Source organism: Schistocerca piceifrons, chromosome 7 (assembly GCF_021461385.2).
Source record: "Schistocerca piceifrons isolate TAMUIC-IGC-003096 chromosome 7, iqSchPice1.1, whole genome shotgun sequence".
Lineage (NCBI taxonomy): Eukaryota > Metazoa > Arthropoda > Insecta > Orthoptera > Acrididae > Schistocerca > Schistocerca piceifrons.
In genome coordinates this window covers 560,824,869-560,846,632 of record NC_060144.1, presented here as the reverse complement: position 1 = coordinate 560,846,632, position 21,764 = coordinate 560,824,869, and the positions used below count along the sequence as shown (strand labels likewise).

General features: G+C 45.0%; 1 protein-coding gene across 1 annotated transcript in view; it reads right to left on the bottom strand.

Moving 5' to 3' along the window:
* The window catches only part of LOC124709077 (paired box protein Pax-6-like), a 145,004-nt gene extending 126,903 nt beyond the window's left edge, over nucleotides 1-18,101 (bottom strand). The window contains exon 1 of the mRNA XM_047240725.1: nucleotides 17,996-18,101. Within this exon, the coding sequence (XP_047096681.1) occupies nucleotides 17,996-18,101 (106 nt within the window). The remainder of the gene's footprint in view (nucleotides 1-17,995) is intronic.
* Nucleotides 18,102-21,764: the final 3,663 nt, after the last annotated feature.

Sequence of the window (21,764 nt, the reverse complement as noted above, 5' to 3'; positions counted from 1 at the left end):
GGCTACGAAACTCCCCAGACATTAACATTATTGAGCATATCTGGGATGGCTTGCAACGTGCTGTTGAGAAGAGATGGTTCAAATGGTTCAAATGGCTCTGAGCACTATGTGACTTAACTTCTGAGGTCATCAGTCCCCTAGAACTTAGAACTACTTAAACCTAACTAGCCTAAGGACATCACACACATCCATGCCAGAGGCAGGATTCGAACCTGCGACCGTAGCGGTCGCGCGGTTCCAGACTGTGAGAAGAGATCTCCACCCCATCGTACTCTTACGGATTTATGGACAGACCTGCAGGATTATGGTGTAAATTCCCTCCAGCAGTAATTCAGACGTTAGTCGAGTCCACGCCACTTCGTGTTGCGGCAGTTCTGCGTGCTCCCGGCGGGCCATACACTATATTTGGTAGGTGTACCAGTTTTTGTGGCTCTTCAGTGTACAAAAACTAGAACAGGCGCGAATACGACTTGCTCTTTGAGGGTTCCATACAAACTTAATTATGTATGTACGTATATAGTTGTTGTGTAGGGTCCGAGGAGCCAGTTTCCTAGTATTAAAATATCTAACATGAAGGGTTATATTTCTGACTGCATTGACTTAAAAGCCTCTTACAGTGACAAGGGACGGTAGAACTTATTATTTGACATTAATCAGAACGTGATACTTCTAACCGTTCATGAGAAAAAGGGGTCTGAACGGATGGATAGACAGACGGACGTCAAACTGATCTTATAAGGGTTCCATTTCTACCGATTAACTTCGGTACCCTAAAACAGATATATATGGAAACGGGACACTAATCTAATGAAGAGTTGTTAGATTATAATGTTGAGTCTCCACATCCAGCGGTGAAGAAAACGTCTGGATGACCCAGATAAGGTCTCAATTTACACTCCTCGATGTGTCGGATGGTCTGGTTCTGTGTTCCAGAATCGCAGCTTGGACACGACTGCTTATCCCGTTTGTGAATCTTGTACGCACACGTTCCGCGGCGTGTTAGGATGCGATTCATACTCTTTCACTCGTGCTGTGGAGTTCAAAACCTCTGGGTGTTTGTAGAGAGGATGAATACGATGTCTCAGTGAGATGGAGAATTTGCAGTCCAGGTTTCACGCCAATTGCTGTCGATGGTGAAGCTACTTTCAGTAAGCTACTGGGCCATTCGCAGGGAAAAAGGGGGGGGGGGGATTTGGGGAACGAAGTCGGTTTGTTGATAACCCGGGAATGGAATGGGTTGGATGAGAACTTTAAAAGTATGGAAAACTATTCTTCTTCTTCTTCTTCTTCGCGGATGGATCACTTAGGACCACGTGTAATCAACATTTGTTGGCCTTCCTTTTCGCCCAGTATTCGTTCATAAACAACGAATGGGCTATCTTCCGTTGCGTAGACCACGTATGTCGGTTAGTTTTTCCCTCTTCTTCCTCAAAACCCCGTGTGTTTGTGATTTTTCTGATTTCATTTCTATCCTGTAGATTTGGAGACCATAATTCTCTCAGGTCTTTTTCCGTCTGTTTGTACCAGTTCCGTCTTGTAGTTTTGTTCTTTAAAAATGCATGGATATTGTGCGTTAACCTGTTTGAGTCCATTCTTTCTAAATGTCCCATGAATTGGATTCTTCTCATGCGCATTGTGTCTGTTATTTTGGAGATATTTTTATATATTTCTGCATTGGGTTTTGGATAATGCACACCATCTTTAGTTCTTGGTCCTAGGATTTTCCTCATTATTTTACGTTCTTTCACTTCTAACTCCTCTTTTAGTGTTCTGTGTTGAAGGTTTAGTGTCTCAGATACGTAGAGAGCTTCGGGTTTAATTACTGTTGTGTAGTGTCGTATTTTGCAGTTCTACGAGAGACTCTTTTTGTTGTAAACGTTTTTTGTTAACTGAAACGCCGTCTTTATTTTCTGGACTCTTGATCTGACAGATTTCTTTTCATTACAATTTTCTGCAATCCATTCACCTAAATATTTAAATTCTTTTACTCGAGAGATGTAGTTATTACCAGTTTTGAGATCAGAAGCTGTATCTTTGATGTCAGTCATAAATTTTGTTTTTTCAAATGAAATTTGTAATCCTATTTTTGCTGCCTGCTTTTGTAATAATTCTAGCTGTTTCTGTGCATCGGGAATGTCTTGTGCGATCAGTGCCATGTCATCAGCAAATGCTAAACAGTCTAATTCTATGCCCTTACGTCTTGGTCCCAGTCTGTGTGCTGGTGCACCTGCCTTTCTCCATTGTCTAACAACTTTTTCAAGAGCACAATTGAAGAGCACTGGGGACAGTACATCCCCTTGTCGTACTCCTGTGTCTATTTCAAATTCTGTGCTCAGTTCTCCCATAAATTTTACTTTGGATTTGGTCTCCGTGAGTGTTTCATTTATGATGTTTGTTGTCTTTTGATCTAGTCCAAATTCTGCTAATACTTCAAAAATGGATTCTCGGTCTATACTGTCATATGCTTTTTTAAAGTCGACAAACGTGATGATATAACTTTTTTTGAAGTACTATGCAAATATTTCATTGAGTTTTTCAAGTTAAGGATTTGTTCTACGCATGATCGACCTTTTCTGAATCCACCTTGGTATTCGCCCAGTTTTGAATCCAGCTGAGGTTCTGCTCGGTTTAGTAGGGCTTTAGACACAATTTTGTATGTTATTGACAATAAAGAGATTCCACGAAAGTTGTTGGGGTCTGTTTTACTTCCTTTTTTGTACAGAGGATGTATAATTGCTGTCTTCCAATCTGTGGGGATTTTTTCAGTTTTCCAGATTTCATGTATAATTTCTTTCAGTTTTGCAATAATTTTGCGATGATTTGGTCTTCTCCTGATGCTTTGTTATTTTTCAGTGAGTGAATTATCTCTTTAATCTCCTGCAAACTTGGTGGCTTCGAGTCTGGGTTTCGTTGTGTGTGATGGAATTGAAATTTTTCTGCAGGCTTTTCACAATTCAGTAATTTAGAAAAGTATTTTGCAAGAATTTCACAGTTTTCGGTGTTGGTTTGGGCAATTTCCCCATGTGCATTTTTGAATTGGAGTGATGGAGGAGAGTACTTTGTTAATTTTTGTTTGAATACTCTGTAGAAATTTCGGGAATTGTTTTACTTGAAATCATTTTCTATGTCTTGCAATTTTTTGTCTTCGTGTTGTTTACGGACTGTTCGTATTGCTTTTGTGACTGTTTTCCAGGTATCTTTGAGATCTTCCAGGATCTTTTGGTTTTTGTTGCATAACCAATTTTGCCACGCCTGTTGTCTGAGATTTATCAGTTGGTCACAGACTATTATATTTATTATTTTGGAATGCTCCTCCAACCGGACTTCTTGTCTTCGCGCGCAGCGATGATTCGTAGTGTTGTGTTAACCTGAGTACTTATCTTATTTAAGAGAGGGCTGTTCAAGCGCACCATACACGTGCTGCTTAAACGAGCAACATTAATCTGGCTGCCAGACATAGTTTCACACTAAGATTGATGGCTAATAGTTCTCAGAAATAGGGGCGACAGTGCTAGGGGATATGGTGATTGGACGTGCAAGCAAACTGTTAAAAGTTAAGTGGTCTGTGGTGTGCCAACAACAGAAGAAAGGGGGACGGTATGATATGGAGTGGAACGGAAATATCTACCCAAAGAAGAACTAGAGTGCATACAGTAAATATCCCTTTTGTGATATGGATAAATGTGTCAGAATAAACGTGTCATCGTGAGAGAATAAGACGATATAGCTTCACAAAAACGCACCTTATATTAGAATTTTGAAAAAGATGAAGCGTCAGGATTAAAGTGGCCAGTGCTTTTTTCAGACAAATGACTGTGAGTAAATGTTGTCACAGCAACAGTGTGCGATGAGTATCTGTTGTAAGATTTGCCTATGGTTTCTTCCACTGTAAATAATTCATCTTTGCTGCACAGTGAGCCCGTTGTACGAGTAGTGAATAAGATCCTTGACTCTTTGGTTAAGTTGATCGCTGGTTCGGTTGCTCGCCTGTCAGTTGTGCACCGGTGGGACACAAGGGATTTGATATTTGTGCATTTGGGAGAAATTATCCGAAATACCTACTTATGTAGATGAAAACTTGGTTGTAAAAATACGTTACTGATTCTACGGATGGAGACGTGTTTTGAAGGAATATTTCAAGGCAATCAAAGCGAGTCCAACAATGAAATGTTTATTTGTCAGTACTATTAATTGAAAACTAATAATATCCATAAATAGCATTAGTCTGGTTTGTTTTGATTATGTCAAAAATAGTGAAATTACTGTAAAGGTCTGCATTTTTTTAGTAATGAGAGAATTTTGTAATCCTTAGAGACTTCTTATGTTTTACAGTCTTTGTGACAATAATCGGAGTTTGATTACTCAAGAACGATTTTCTTTACAGGAAAACCCTCCTCCGCCATTCTTTATCAAGTTTAAAGTATTTTATCGTGTGTGCATTGTACCTTATGCCACATGCAGCCACAGATTGTTTCTAACAAGCAGAAACAAAGTTTGTGGTCAGCACATTATTTTTCTATAGCTGCTGCATTTGCTGATTTCAATTTGCTTTCGAGATCGTCAGTACAACAGACGCGAAACAGCATGATGAGAATGAGGTAAGTTGCTTTTATTTCAGGGCGGATCATACTTTGCACTCTCGTGAGGAAACAGCCCGTAGTCAGAATTTTCAGGTATTGTGCTTATTAAGCACATTAATTTATAGTGAACAGTGTAAGTAATCTGAAACTTATTTTTCTTCTGAGTAGCGCAGTATTTTATTTTTGTGAACATTTCAAAACAGAAATTGCACTTCAAGTCGCATAATTTTCATAATGTACTTCAATATTGAGTTCAGTTTAATAGTTTTCGCTGAATACACAGTAACTTACTTTTGACATTTAATTAGATTAGTTTTCACTATTTTAGATTCACTATTTCACACAGTCCAAAGTTTTGTTTCACGGCACTCTTCACATGGGCAATACAGGGCCAAACAAAAGTCAGCATCGCTCAGCAGTTGAATGTTGTTGTTCTTGTGGTCTTCAGTCCAGAGACTGGTTTGATGCAGCTCTCCATGCTACTCTATCCTGTGCAAGCTTCTTCATCTCCCAGTACCTACAGCAACCTACATCATTCTGAATCTGCTTAGAGTATTCATCTCTTGGTCTCCCTCTACGATTTTTACCCTCCACGCTGCCCACCAATACTAAATTGGCGATCCCTTTATGCCTCAGAATATGTCCTACCAACCGATCTCTTCTTCTAGTCAAGCTGTGCCACAAGCTCCTCTTTTCCCCAATGCAATTCAATACCTCCTCATTAGTTATGTGACCTACCCATCTAATCTTCCGCAACCTTCTATAGCACCACATTTCGAAAGCTTCTATTCTCTTTTTGTCTAAACTATTTATCGTCCAAGTTTCACTTCCATACATGGCCACACTCCATACAAATACTTTCAGAAATGACTTCCTGACACATAAATCTATACTCGATGTTAACAAATTTCTCTTCTTCAGAAACGCTTTCCTTGCCATTGCCAGTCTACATTTTATAGCCTCTCTACTTCGACCATCATCAGTTATTTTGCTCCCCAAATAGCAAAACTCATTTACTACTTTAAGCCTCTCATTTCCTAATCTAATTCCCGCAGCATCACCCGATTTAATTCGACTACATTCCATTATCCTCGTTTTGCGTTTGTTGATGTTCATCTCGTATCCTCCTTTCAAGACACTGTCCATTCCATTCAGCTGCTCTTCCAGGTCCTTTGCTGTCTCTGACAGAATTACAATGTCATCGGCGAACCTCAAAGTTTCTATTTCTTCTCCATGATTTTAATTCCTAATCCGAATTTTTCTTTTGTTTCCTTTACTGCTTGCTCAATATACAGATTGAATAACATCGGGGATAGGCTACAACCCTGCCTCACTCCCTTCCCAACCACTGCTTCCATTTCATGCCCCTCGACTCATATAACTGCCATCTGGTTTCTGTACAAATTGTAAATAGCCTTTCGCTCCCTGTATTTGACCCCTGCCACCTTCAGAATTTGAAAGAGAGTATTCCAGTCAACATTGTCGAAAGCTTTCTCTAAGTCTACAAATGATAGAAACGTAGGTTTGCCTTTCCTTAATCTATTTTGTAAGATGGGTCGTAAGGTCAGTATTGCCTCACCTGTTCCAAAATTTCTACGGAATCCAAACTGATCTTCCCCGAGGTCGGCTTCTACCAGTTTTTCAATTCGTCTGTAAAGAATACGTGTTAGTATTTTGCAGCCGTGACTTATTAAACTGATAGTTCGTTAATTTTCACATCTGCCAACCCCTGCTTTCTATGGGATTGGAATCATTATATTCTTCTTGAAGTCTGATGGTATTTCGCCTGTCTCGAACATCTTGCTCACTAGTTGCTCAGTAGTTCTAATGGTATGTTGTCTATTCCCGGTGCCTTGTTTCGACTCAGGTCTTTCAGTGCTCTGTCAAACTCTTCATGCAGTATCATATCTCCCATTTCATCCTCATCTACATTCTCTTCCATTTCTATAATGTTGTCCTCAAGAACATCGCCCTTGTATAGATCCTCTATATACTCCTTCCATCTTTCTGCTTTCCCTTCTTTGCTTAGAATTGGGTTTCCATCTGAGCACTTGATATCCATGCAAATGGTTCTCTTTTCTCCGAAGGTCTCTTTAATTTTTCTGTAGGCAGTATCTATCTTACCCCTAGTGATATGCGCCTCCACATCCTTACAGTTGAATACGATATCTAAAACTCACCGCACACGAAGAGAAAGTTTTGGAAAAAGGAATATTCAGTATTTTCACATATGGATACATTTTTGTAGAAATCTCACTCTGTAAAATAAAAGTTCTGCTCACCGTTTAGTCGTTGTGCTATAAAGACATTAGCGCACTGACGTGTATCGGGTGGCAGTTCTCCACGCGTCAGAATGCAGAAGGCTGCTCTGTAGCTACCTTTCTTCCCCTCCCTGTTTCTCGTGCGGCCACTCTGGCTCAGTCTTCAGTTCGCTTTGCCAGCTAATAGCCACTGCAGTTGATATATTCCTCTCCACCTGAATGTAACCGGACCCTTGCGACGAAGTACAATGGTACTCGTTGAGAAGTGAATGCAGGTTAGCAATTGGAAGGGCCCCCCAGTGAAGGAGCTGGTGGACCAACATACGCCAGGCGCTCTCGACTGGTAAGTGTTATGGCTGGCAGGTAAGAACGCTCCACTCGCGGCAAGACGTGGAGTGGCGGAGAGGGCGGCTCGGCTATTGTAGCCACCCCAGCCGCGGTCCCCGGCGCCGCTCAGCTAGATGGCCCTCCAGGGAGGCAGAGGCCGCTAACAAGTAACAAGCCCGCAGCAACAGGTCCCGGTGTCACGCCTGACCGCCGGTCACCGCTGAGCTGTCATCGTCAGCTGGCGGCGACACCACACTGGCGCCAGTCAGCTGTCCTACTTATGAACGACAATGCTCCAAGCCACAGGGCAGTTGTCTGGCTGGCGTGAACGTCCATCAAACTACATTGAAAGGCGAAAGAAACTGGTATACCTGCCTACTACGGTGTATGGCCCCCACGAGCACGCAGAAGTGCCGCAACAACACTTGGCATGGACTCGACTGATGTCTGAAGTTGACTGGAGGAAATTGACACCATGAATTCGTAAGTGCACGAGGGCGTGCGGATATCTTTTGAAGACCATGTTCCAAGACATCCCAGATATACTCAATAATGTTAATGTCTGGGAGTTAGGTGGCCAGCGGAAGTGTGTTGCTGGAGCCATTCTGTACCAATTCGTGCTGGAATTACCCAAGTCCATCGGGATGCACAATGAACATGAATGGATGCAGCTGATCACACAGGATGCTTACGTACACCTGTCGGAGTCGTATCTAGCCGTATCAGGAGGCCAATATCACTTCAACTGCATACTCCCCACACCATTACAGAGCCTCCACTAACTTGGACAGTCCCCTGCTGACATGCTTGGTCCATGGGTCCGTGAAGTTGTCTCCATATCCGTACAGGTCCATCTGCTCGATACAATTGTTAGATCGGTTACTTCTTCTCCAATGGCAGGTTATGAAGATTTAAGTGAGTTTGAACGTAGTCGACGCACGAGCGATGGGACACAGCATCTCAGAGGTAGCGATGAGGTGGGGATTTTCCCATACGACCATTTCCCGAGTGTACCGTGAATATCAGGAACCAAGTAAAACACAAAATCTGCGACATCGTGCGGCCGGAAAAAGATCCTGCAAGAACGGGACCACCAACGACTGAAGAGAATCTTTCAATGTGACAGGAGTGCAACCGTTCCGCAAATTGCTGCAGATTTCAGTGCTGGGCCATCAACAAGTGTCAACGTGCGAACCATTCAAGAAAAAATTATTGATATGGGCTTTCGGAGCCGAAGGCCCATTTGTGTACCCTTGGTGACTGCACGACACAAAGTTTTACGCCTTGTCTCGGCCCGCCAACACTGACACTGGACTGTTGACCACTGAAAACATGTTGCCTGGTCGGACGAGTCTCACTACAAATAGTATGGAGCGGGCGGAGATGTACGAGTATGGAGACAACCTCATGAATCCATGGACCGTGCATGTCAGCAGGGGTCTGTTAAGGCTGGCGGAGGCTGTAGAACGGTGTGGGGCATGTGCAGTTGGAGTGCTATGTCACCTCTGATACGTCTAGATACGACTCTGACAGATGACACGTACGGAAGCATCCTGTCTGATCACCTGCACCGATTCATATCCACTGCGCATTCCGATGGACTTGGGCCATTCCAGCAGGGCACTGCGACACCTCACAAGTCCAGAACTGCTACAGAGTGGCTCCAGGAAGGTTCTTCTGTGTTTAAACACTTCCGCTGGCCACCAAACGCCCCTGAGATGAACATTACTGAACATATATGGGATGCCTTGCAATGTGCTGTTCAGAAGAGACATTCTCTCCTTTGTACTCTTACGGATTTAACGACAGCCTTGCAGGATTCAAGGTGTCGGTTCCCTCCAGCATTACTTCAGACATTAGTCGAGCCCCTGCCACATGGGGTTGCGACACTTCTGCGTGCTTGTGGGGTCCCCTACACGATAACAGGCAGGTGCACCAGCTTCTCTGGCTCTTCAGTGTATATTGTGTAAATTATGATGTCAAAGTCCTAACACTTTACTGCTATCATAGTTTTGTTTTCTGACATAGGCTTTTCAAACGCTGTATTTGTCTGAATTGCAATTAGTTGTTAATTGTGCTAAAGTCACCTACTACCTGTAAGCACTCATTCAAACAAATTATTACTATATTGAGACATTATACACAGAGGCAGGACAAAAATGTCGATATACGAAACACACAACACATTACCATGCCTAATAAGGTGCAGGAACCCATTGGTATTAAAAAGAGCTTTCAGTGGTCTGATATTGGATAAATAAAGGTGCAAGACGGATTTAAAGCGAGTCTTATACCACTCTTGGCAACGGACCTGTCGCAGTGGATACACCGGTTCCCGTCAGATCATCGAAGTTAAGCGCTGTCGGGCGTGGCCGGCACTTGGATGGGTGACCATACGGGCCGCCGTGCGCTGTTGCCATTTTTCGGATGCACTCAGCCTCGTGATGCCAATTGAGGAGCTACTCGACCGTATAGTAGCGGCTCCGTTCAAAGAAAACCATCATAACGAACGGGAGAGCGGTGTGCTGACCACACGCCCCTCCTAACCGCATCCTCCGTTGAGGATGACACGGCGGTCGGATGGTCCCGATGGGCCTCTTGTGGCCTGAAGACGGAGTGCTTAGACCACTCTTTCTGCAAAATAGTGGCAAGTTCAGGTAACGATGATGGAGGTAGACAGCGATGACGCACACTTCTCTGCGAAGCAGACCACAAAGGCTCAGTAGCGTTGAGATCTGGTGTCTGTGATGGCCGGAGAAGATGCGGCAGTTCATACTCGTGCTCACAAAACCACTCCTGGACGGTTCGAGCTGAGTGAACAGTGGTCCTGCCGTCTCTGAACAGAACACCGCCATTAGGGAGCACACATTGCACCATTGGATGGACACAGAGAAAATAATCACGTAATCAGCAGCAATGCGGCCTGGCAGAAGGCCATGGAATAACCTGTTACGGCTTCCAAATCAGCACCGAACCCCAGTCGTGTTTCGCTTTTGTGTCGTAGAAGTTGGAAACAGCGTGCAGATGGACTCATCCGACCAAACGGCTTTCTTCCATTGCTTCGGCCGCACGCTTTCCTATTGTGCGCATTTGTATCATTAACGAGTCGTCTTGGAATTCCAGCTCACGCATCAATTCCATGTTTATGGCTCTCTCATTGTGTTGTTTCGGTGCTGACAGGATTCGTGAATATGATATCCAGTTCGGCAGTGACTTTTGGAGCGGTCGTCCTTTCAGTTTTCGTCGCAGTCCTAATCAATGACCGTCCCTCACTATAGCACAACACTTACTTCCGTCCGCGTTTTGACTTAACAGATGATGTTTTTCCGCTTTCCGTCTACGCAATATGAAACGGTGCCTCTTGTTACTCAAACACTTCGGCTAAACACCGTCTGAAAGTCCAAGTTGGAATTCACGTAGCTCCGACATAACGCGCTCACAAATACACAGAACGCTTTTCTGGCCACGGTTGGCATATGCAATTTAAGAAGGACATTGCTCAGCTGCCGCTCGTGGTCAAACGCAACAGCGCAACTTGCACGCTTGGCTAGCATCTGCATTTATGTTGAAACATGCGTTTCCCGTGGTGTATCGATATTTTCGGCCAGGCCTACATATTTTATTGTTATTTTACACTACCGGCCATTAAAATTGCTTCACCAAGAAGATGACGTGCTACAGACGCGAAATTTAACAGACAGAAAGAAGATGCTGTGATATGAAAATGATTAGCTTTTCAGAGCATTCACGCAAGGTTGGCGCCGGTGGCGACACCTACAACGTGCTGATATGAGGAAAGTTTCCAACCGATTTCTCATACACAAACAGCAGTTGAGCGGCCTTGCCTGGTGAAACGTTGTCATGCCTCGCGAAAGGAGTAGAAACGCTACCATCACGTTTCCGACTTTGATAAAGGTCGGATTGTAGCCTATCCCGATTGCAGTTTATCGTATCGTGACATTGCTGCTCGCGTTGGTCGAGATCGAATGATTGTTAGCAGAATATGGAATCGGTGGCTTCAGGAAGGTAATACGGAACGCCGTGCTGGATCCCAACGGCCTCATATCACAAGCAGTGGAGATGACAGGCATCTTATCCGCATGGCTGTAACGGATCGTGCAGCCGCGTCTCGATCCCTGAGTCAACAGATGGGGACGTTTGAAAGACAACAACCATCTACACGAACAGTTTAACGACGTTTGCAGCAGCATGGACTATCAGCTCGGAGACCGTGGCTGCGGTTACCCTTGACGCTGCATCACAGCCAGGAGCGCCTGCGATGGTGTACTCAACGACGAACCTGGGTGCACGAATGGCAAATCGTCATTTTCTCTGATGAATCCGGGTTTTTACAGCATCATGATGGTCGCATCCGAGTTTGGCGACATCGCGGTGAACGCACATTGGAAGCGTGTATTCGTCATCACCATACTTGCGTAGCAGCCGGCGTGATGGTATGGGGTGCCATTGGTTACACGTCTCTGTCACCTCTTGTTCGCATTGACGGCACTTTGAACAGTGGACGTTGCTTTCAGATATGTTACGACCCGTGGCTCTACCCTCCATTCGATCCCTGCGAAACCCTACATTTCAGCAGGATAATGCACGACCTCATGTTGCAGGTGCTGTACGGGCCTGTCTGGATACAGAAAATGTGCGGCTGCTGTCCTGGCCAGCACATTCTCCAGATCTCTCACCAATTGAGAACGTCTGGTCAATGGTGGCCGAGCAAGTGGCTCGTCACAATACGGCAGTCACTACTCTTGATGAACTGTGGTATCGTGTTGAAGCTGCATGGGCAGCTGTACCTGTACACGCCATCCAAGTTCTGTTTGACTCAATGCCCAGGCGTATCAAGGCCATTATTACGGCCAGCAGTGATTGTTCTGGGTACTGATTTCTCAGGATCTATGCACCCAAATTGGGTGAAAATGTAATCACATGTCAGTTCTAGTATAATATATTTGTCCAATGAATACCCGTTTATCATCTGCATTTCTCTTCTTGGTGTAGCAATTGTAATGGCGGGTAGTGTAATTCAAACGTTATGAATTTGGGGTACAGTAAAAGTGGGGTTGCCAGCAAGGTGTGTTTGGGGAAGGGGAGGGAGAAGAAGTGACAAACTGGGTCCACCCCCCCCCCCCCCCCCCTCAGAACTGAACCCAGAATCTCACGGCACGTGATGAATAAATGAAGATGCAGACGTGGGTGTCGTTACGCCACTGAGGACTAATGACAAAAGAGGTTGCTGCACTAACAGCAAAGTGAGAATGATGTTCGGGTCTGGGGACTGGAGTGGGGAGCCGTGTTGTCGGGTGGAGGCGATATGTTTACAGCGCGGTAGACTGGGAGGCAGGGGACAAAGCTCGAGACGTATCGGCGAGATGAGAGGCGACAGCTGCCGAGCCAGCAGCGACCAGGCACAAAGCCATTGTGGGAGCCGCCTTTGTGCGCACCGCTTGCTACAAAGTGCGGACACCGTCAGCGCCGGCTGCGCTTCAGAACGCCGGACACTGCCGGCCCGCACAGCGCAGACCAGGAGGGAAGCGTGCCGCTTTGGCCCGTCTGGGAAGCTGCAAATGCTTCGGCCGCGGCTCAATTTCGTTTTCGCTGCGTTTACACGGGACCGAACTTGCGGAAGACGAATGTCGAACAAGTCGTCTGTGGGCCGGACATGTCTTCGTAGAAACATTGTGGAGCCCCTCAGGGTTCAGACCTTGAACCGTTGCTTTTCTCGCCGCATGTCAATGGCGCTTCAATTGTGCTTCATTCGTGCAACTGCCACTTCTATGCTGATGGTACCCACTTGTGGCTAAGCGCCAGAGCTAAGAACATTGCTACTGCTGCATCAGGCACGGAAGACGGCGTTTGTTTTCAAAAAATGGTTCAAATGGCTCTGAGCACTATGGGACTCAACTGCTGTGGTCATAAGTCCCCTGGAACTTAGAACTACTTAAACCTAACTAACCTAAGGACAGCACACAACACCCAGCCATCACGAGGCAGAGAAAATGCCTGACCCCGCCGGGAATCGAACCCGGGAACCCGGGCGTGGGAAGCGAGAACGCTACCGCACGACCACGAGATGCGGGCGGCGTTTGTTTTGAGTTACTATTGGGGCAACAACTCAATTTGTAACTAAACCCTAACGAGTTGCACGGATCCTCACGCGAAAGCTGGTCAGCGGAGTTCTTAATGGTATCCAATTACCATATTAAAAAAAAAAGTGAAAGATCTGAGCAGAATCTTGGATGAACATCTAAATTGCGAAGAACTTATTGTTGCAACAGGTAGCAAATCTATCTCTTGCCTGCTTGTAAACCAAAAACGTACAAAATTATTCCACGTCAAATTAAAATTAGTCCTCCTTTAGTCATGCCAAACCTTTACTAATTCAGTACGCCAAAAATAGCGGATCCAGCTGTCTGAATGCTTGAGTGAGTAATGCTCAGTTAGGCTGGATGTGATTAGAGAGGCAAAACGATTTTCACACTCCCCTTTTTCTTCTACTTCATCGTGTCCTTGGCCACTTGTGTCGTCCTCAATGCCTCTCCTCACTTTTAATAATTTAATACACTGCTCGTGGTCTCGCGGTAGCGTTCTCGCTTCCCCAGCACAGGGTCCCAGGTTCGATTCCCGGCGGGGTCAGGGATTTTCACCAGCCTCGAGATGACTGGGTGTTATTGTGTCGTCTTCCTCATCATCATTCATCCCCATTACGGTCGGAGGAAGGCAATGGCAAACCACCTCCACTAGGACCTTGCCAAGTACGGCGGTGCGGGTCTCCCTCCCGCATCGTCCCCTACGCTGTGTTACGGAGTATGGGACTTCAGCAGCAGCAATACACTTACCATTCCGTAACTGCAAATCCAGACTGGATACGTCCAGCATCTTGGCTGTGCCTTTGTGTAACACTAAATCTTTCTCCACCCCCTGTTCCATTTCAGCCACGCTACTGTGGAACAAAGTAATCTCTAAACTCCGGCTTGTGCAAAGCCACTAGGCATTCAAGAGGAGACCGAAGCATTACCTATTATCTTCAGCGTAGATTCCCTCTCGGCACGCCGGCCGGGGTGGACGAATGGTTCTAGGCGCTACAATTTGGAACCGCTAGACCGCTACGGTTGCAGGCTCGAATCCTGCCTCGGGCATGGATGTGTGTGCTGTCCTTGGGTTAGTTAGGTTTAAGTAGTTCTAAGATCGAGGGGACTGATGACCTCAGAAGTTAAGTCTCATAGTGCTCAGAGCCATTTGAACCTCTCGGCATATCGCAGCGCAGCTGTTTTCCTTCTGTCCAACAGCTAACAGTATCTCGGTCACATTATGAACTATTCGTACTTTTCTAGTTCCTTTCCATTGTTTTCTTCCTTGCGTTTCATGTGCTAATCTTACCCTATTGTTCCTCGTGCTTTTCTGATCATTCAGCTTCTTCTCCACATTGATTCTTTCTTTACTGCCACCACACATCTCTGTTAAGGTTCATTACTCGCATTTGACAACAACGTAACGAGACAATTTTAATGAGACTGACAGTTATTAAATTCCAAATGTTTACTAACAAATACATTGTTATTATTATTACTGGTATTATTCCTCATGCACGACGCAAACGGTAATTTTGGTTCACAAATAATGCCAGGTTAGATGTAAGAGAGGGTAAGATGAAATAAAGGAGTTTTGCTATCGCGTTTACATGTTAGGACAGAACTGGTTTTCTCGACATTGTTGTTTTACACGACTAATGTCCGTTTCGTCAGCGCGATGAAGTGCGGTTACCAGTATCTTCGTATTTTCTTAACAGAGACAGTACAGCTGCGTTATAGATATCAATGCATTCATTGTGGAGAGGAAGAGGACAATGCTGAAGAAGAGATGTTTAAAAATGTGTGCAAAGTGATCATTGCTGCTAACTTAATGTACTCCAACCCTTTGAACACTTGGAGTGACACAAACTTCGGAATGAGTCAATAAAGGTTTTTGCTTTGTGCACGGAATTAGAGAATGTTTTGACATTAGCCATAGTCCTGTTCAAGGGCCTTTGCCACTGAAATAAAGAATGGTTATAATAAATTACGAATTAGGCAGCTACGTGTTACTAAACTTTTTGATTTTGCTGATTTAGCAAATATGTCAACATTTACTTATACTTTTCCATTCGTATAACAGAATGGTTTCTTCTTTTTCTTGACTCCAGTCGAAGTCACTTCCACATTCAACTACCATGGGAAATCACTTCCAAATCAAGCTACGTTGTAAAAAGCAAGTAGTAATCCGACAACCCACTCAAGACTCAAATGTGGTAGAGTATTTATGTGGAGCGAAAATCGATTGTGGTGGTTGAAATGCGGCAGCCAGACACTGATCTATAGACTCCGTATTGGATTATCTACTTGACCAGCCAAAAGTTGCTGAAAAACCGATTTACGTAAAACTGGATTTGGAAACCTCTGTAATCGTAGTATTTCTGGGAAAACGTTTTTATGGAACAATAGCTACAAATAGTAAGTCGTGTACTTCGGACTTAACCAACGTAAACCAAAGCGCAATGTTATGGAGACCCCTCAATTTTGATGGGGACTTTTCGTTTCCTGAGGACAAATCACTACTGGTGTGCCATAGGGTTCAATACTGTGTCCAATTATACTCTAGTCGCACAGTGACTGTAAACGCGATCCAGAACACATGGCAGTAATAGTAACAGTTGACTAAAAAGTGTAATTAGCCCATCGAAAATACAATGAGAAACAATAACTATGTCACACAGTTTGTTAATTAAATCAGCTCAGGACGATGTTGTATGGAGTCACTCAACTTTTCAGCATACTTCGGAGATGGTTGCACAACAGTTCGAACAGCTCACGGAATGTGGTAGATGCTTGAATATACTGTTTCTTACCAGATGAGTCTAGTTAAATAATATAATACGAGAGTCATATGTATAGTTACATATGAAGATTAGTAATTTATCCATCCTCACAAATTGTAGTTGTATATGTCGAAATAATCAGCAAAAAGTTGCATAAAGGAAATTTAATGTCTTAACCGGTTTCGGGCACTTACTGCTCTTCTTCAGAAGGTTATACCTATCACATTATTTGCGAGCGTCAGCAGTAAGATGCATACAGAAAATGCCCTGCACGCCCAGGTTCCCGGGTTCGATTCCCGGCGGGGTCAGGGATTTTCTCTGCCTCGTGATGACTGGGTGTTATGTGCCGTCCTTAGGTTAGTTAGGTTTAAGTAGTTCTAAGCTCTAGGGGACTGATGACCATAGATGTTAAGTCCCACAGTGCTCAGAGCCATTTGAATCAAAATGCCCTGGTCATGTCGTTCATAGTGCATGTACAAAACTGGTATAAAAGAGCTGAACAGCAAGTGCAGAGATCATGCCAGTTCGGCTTCCACTATTTTGGTACAGGCACTATGAACCGTAAGACAATAGAATTGAGCTTTATGCAGCTTATTGTCGACACTCAAGTGCCGGCCGGAGTGGCCGAGCGGTTCTGGGCGCTACAATCTGGAACCGCGCGACGCTGCGGTCGCGGGTCCGAATCCTGCCTCGGGCATGGATGTGTGTGATATTCAAGCATCTACCACATTCCGTGAGCTGTTCGAACTGTTGTGCAACCATCTCCGAAGTATGCTGAAAAGTTGAGTGACTCCATACAACATCGTCCTGAGCTGATTTAATTAACAAACTGTGTGACACAGTTATTGTTTCTCATTGTATTAGTTTTTTTTGACGCTCGAGTAAAGCGATAGGTAGAACCTTCTGAAGAAGGGCACTAAGTGCACGAAACCGGTTAAGACATTAAATTTCTTTCACGCAAATGGTTGCCGTTTGTTTCGATACGTTTGCAAATGATAGGCGCCTACGAAAGTAACTTAAAAACCCATCAAAATGTAACAAAGTATTCATGCATATTGATGTTTTTATTTACGTATTTACAAAAAATGTTCAAATGTGTGTGAAATCTTACGGGACGTAACTTCTAAGGTCATGAGTCCCTAAGCTTACATACTACTTAACCTAAATTATCCTAAGGACAAACACACACACACCCATGCCCGAGGGAGGACTCGAACCTCCGCCGGGACCAGCCGCACAGTCCATGACTGCAGCGCCTCGGACCGCTCGGCTAATCCCGCGCGGCTATGTATTTACAGACAATAATACGACTAGCATACCGACAAGGGAGGAAAAGTGCGTAGTATAGAACTACGGTATGAAATATACTAACGTCCGTTTTTGTAAACAAACTGTGTGATTTGCGAACCAGACAGAGGCGGTAACAGTCGCTGTGTGATGAGGCTGCACCAACTCGTTTCTAAGTGTGCACAGCCCACGGTGTGAACCAGGTCTGTCGCGGTTAACGGTGAGAGACACGTCGCGTGTGAGGGCGGCTTTAGTGAGCGACGTCCTCGGCGACTGTCTTCGGCTCGGCTGTGCGACTCTCAGAATAGTGGTGGTCGCTTCACAACGAGATCTGAGAACGCGCTGCGCCTCGCTCACGTAAAGAGGGCCCCTCCGAGTAAGACTGGCGTTCTCCGGCGCTCCGAGCCGCAGCACTACAGCTACAGTGGGGACGCTGCGGAGGCGGGGTGGCGGCGCGAAGTGTCACTAGCGCGGCCGGAAGCGCGCGTCGCACGCCGTGGGCAGGAGTGAGCGGCGAGGGAGGAGGAGGGGGGGGGGGGGCACGCGTGGCGTCGCGACGCCCCGGCGCCGGGCCGCGCCATTTGTGAGTCAAATGAGGGCGGAGGGCGGCCCTCCCCCGCCGGAAGGGCGCGCGTCGACGCCGGATGCGCCGCGTCCGGCCGCCGTCTGCCAACCTGCGCGGCCCTCGCAGCCTCCGTGGAGCTGGAAGCAGCCGTGGTACGACCCGTTGTGCGGTGACCGTTCGCTGCTCCCATCACCCTCACACGGGGCGTCTTTCATAGCGTGAAGAACGCCAAACGTTGTTTCCAGCGTGGTCGGTTCACGTTCGAAAACTACACTACTGGCCATTACAATTCCTACACCAAGAAGAAATGCACATGATAAACGGGTATTCACTGGACAAATATATTATACTAGAACTGACATGTGATTACATTTTCACGCAATTTGGGTGGATAGATCCCGAGAAATCAGTACACACAAGAGTCGAACTCAAGCACGTCCACGTTGGATTTCGCTTACACGCATTGTATGAGGACGGCTGCACAGTGCGTGCTGCGCCCTAGGAGGCCGCAATCTCGATATATTGCGCCCTCAGGCTGGTTCACACTAGGCCAGTAATTTAGCTAAGGTCCGAGTGACTTCGCAGCTCTGCTAAACTTCGATTTGTCGTTCACGCACGGTTTGCTTGGTGGTCCAGTGTCCACTGTTACGGAGTGTCCCTCGATGGACGAGTGTTATTTAATGTCCGCCAGCAGCACGGAAAACAAGCACGCCGGACAAAGAATTAGTCACCCCGGGAAGACAGTGCACTAATACCGTGTAACGCCGGCTCTATCTTTGATAATGCCCTCATTTCGGCGAGGAAGAGGGACTCCAAATTTCCTGAGGTGTTTCATAATCAGCTGTCGGCTTTCGTTCATAATTACCTTTCACAGGTCTACCATCTTACAGAACGCAGATTGCTACGTTCCCCTCCCTGTTGCAAGAGCTCACGACATTTTGCATGGAATTAGGAAAGGTTGATTTAGCTGGCCAGTCGATGCGTGGTAGGGTGGCCGAGTGTTCGTCAAACCAGGAAAGTAAGAGCGAATGGCTGTTATCTTGGGCGTCGCGTCATCATACTATCATGAGAAGCAACAACCGCTTATCAACTAGGAAGTTGAAACAAAAATCCTGATTCATGCTACGGTAACCCGAATGAGTGGACCCTGATCACGCTACGAAAACACACTAAGAACATCATAGAACTATCTCTGACCTGAATTACTATCTCCACAGACCGCGGGTTAAACGACTAATTAGACGGTCGGTGTACTAGACACCTAGCGTTATTTGGAAAGATGCTATCTTGCAACTCATCTGATCACACTACACGCCTGCAGTTAGTTTCTGCGTTGCGTGGCCCACTGAAGACGTTAAGTTTTATGTATCGCTGTTCACAATGGCCATTTACGAGGTACGTACTTCAGATGTCTTTAACACACACTTCCCTTCAAAATGTTTGCTCGGAAATTGATTAAGATGGACCCAAATCCACCGACAGCAGCTATTCCTGTCGGATTTGAAACCGATAGTCACTGACAGTCGATGACAGTCGTTTCGCGTCTGTCGGCTGGAATCTTTTTACAACCACCGTATTACGCCGTGTTACATGGATTCGAGTGGCACGCCATTCCTTGTGGACGCGGAAGAGAGTTTTTGCTGGTACACCAACAAATCCGCGGGTTGGTTGTGGCCTCCTCCAAAACAGTACCTACTTTCTGCCATTCTGTCGCGATTCCTAGCCGGCCGCGGTGGTCTTGCGGTTCTAGGCGCTGCAGTCCGGAACCGTCGGACTGCTACGGTCGCAGGTTCGAATCCTGCCTCGGGCATGGATGTGTGTGATGTCCTTAGGTTAGTTAGGTTTAAGCAGTTCTAAGTTCTAGGGGACTGATGACCTAAGATGTCAAGTCCCATAGTGCTCAGAGCCATTTTTTTTTGACGCGATTCCCTGTTGACGCTTCTTACTGCATCTATTCCACACAACCTACTGGCACTCACACACCAGTTCTCTGCTATAATTAAGTCGGCGTTGAATGGTCACATGACCTCCTAAAGTACTACAGATTGAGATTTCGTCTTATATTTCACACAGCTAGGTCAAAGTACGAGTTGTTAAAGTATCAGGATAGACCAGCCTGAAAAGGAGAAGTGGATTGTATTGTTTTGTACTCATAGCGATTATCTGCTGAAGATAATTTCGTTTGTCACTAATTACGGACAGAGTTACTAGTGAATTATAGCAATGGTGGGGGTCAGCTATGAAGTAGACATCCTCCCACCTTCCTGGTGGAGGGAAGGACGCTCCTCATTGGGCATACTAAGTGGTGAAAGTAGATAACTGTATAACATAGCCGTTACAATTATGTAATTAATAGTAACACTACACCAGCTCTATACTTTGTTAAACAGTTGAAATTTTATTAGTATTACGACGATATAAAGGAGCTAGAGGAATGGTCACACTAAATACTAGAACTTAAAAATGTTTTTGTGGATGCTCACCCAGCGTCGTTTGAGGATTATGCTCTCAAACACAATCTCAGTGAATTTACATTTGGATTCTGCGTAAAAGAGATGTAATGTTTGGCAGAATCTGCGAAGGGAAATGGGTGGCAATCCTCATTACCTTAACACTCAGTCGTTTTCCAAATCAAGGAAGCTATTAAAACTGTTTGCAGTAGTAGACTTTGGATCCAAAGGCCTTGGGTTCGATGTCCGTCCAGTCCTAGGATTTTTATCTGTCACTTTTCATTTCTTCCAACTCTGGCGAGTTGTAGCGTGGTTCTGAATGCACGTTAAACTGTAGGTCCCCTTAAAATGTCTGGGTAAGTCAGTTCAGAGGTCAGAGGAAGGTAGCGGCGTACCGTCTCCAGCAGGGCCCCGCCTGGCGAAGCACTACGGTGTACAGATCGCCCTTCAGGTTGATGACAGTTTTACCTTTCAGAAAAATGAACTGTCCAAAATCAGTGTCGATAATTTTCATTTTTCGTTACATTGGATTTTTTCTGTAAAAATCACTTCTCGTTACTAGTATTGTTGTTCGAATAACTGGTTTTTCGATTAATGTGGAATAAATGGTCAAAGATTGTAACCTAAAGATATCTGTAACGAAAACCAAGGCGTTGGGCTCTATATTTTATAAAATTTTAGAACATATGGACAGTTGCAGTTACTGTAACACATAATATCTTACTGCGAGAGAATAATAACCGAAGAAAACTTTGAATCTATAGTGTAATCAACAGGACATTACAAGGGAAAAACCCATAATTAGCCTAGAGTTCTACAAGGTGATGGTAATGGTTGTACTAACATACGGCAGTGACAACTCCATAACAGGCTGTCGGCATGCGGATTTACATGCTATTCACGCCTGAATAAAAAAAAAAGTAGTCGTCCTAATGATAACAGAAAGGAACAGTAAACTTTCAGTATAAAAGATAGCATACCAGACAAAAAATACAGTGAAAAGAATATAATGAGTAAATGGACAGTAAGAAAATATCAATATTTTGCTGGAGTGTAAGCCAATAAAACAACGGAATGCAAGAAAACCTCTCAGTAGATGGGAGGATAATTTTCCAAGTACAAGTCATACTGCGTAGTTTGGTGCAAGGCTGAGGGGCACACTGGCATCTTGTTTCCTAAATAATAATTGTTCTGCTTTAAGAGAAAGTCGAAGTGTAACCGAGGGCAAGGTGATTACTATGGATTGTTGATTACGATGTGTTACGGCAGAGAATAAGAGCTGGTAACCGCACACGGACTATTTCAACCGAATATGTTAGTAAGGAGGAGGTCCTGCAGAATTTTTTTTTATTTTTTTTTTAAACGCAGAATATTAGCGCATTGTTCACGAGACCCATAAAACAATAGATACTGATGACGTCGGGGTTG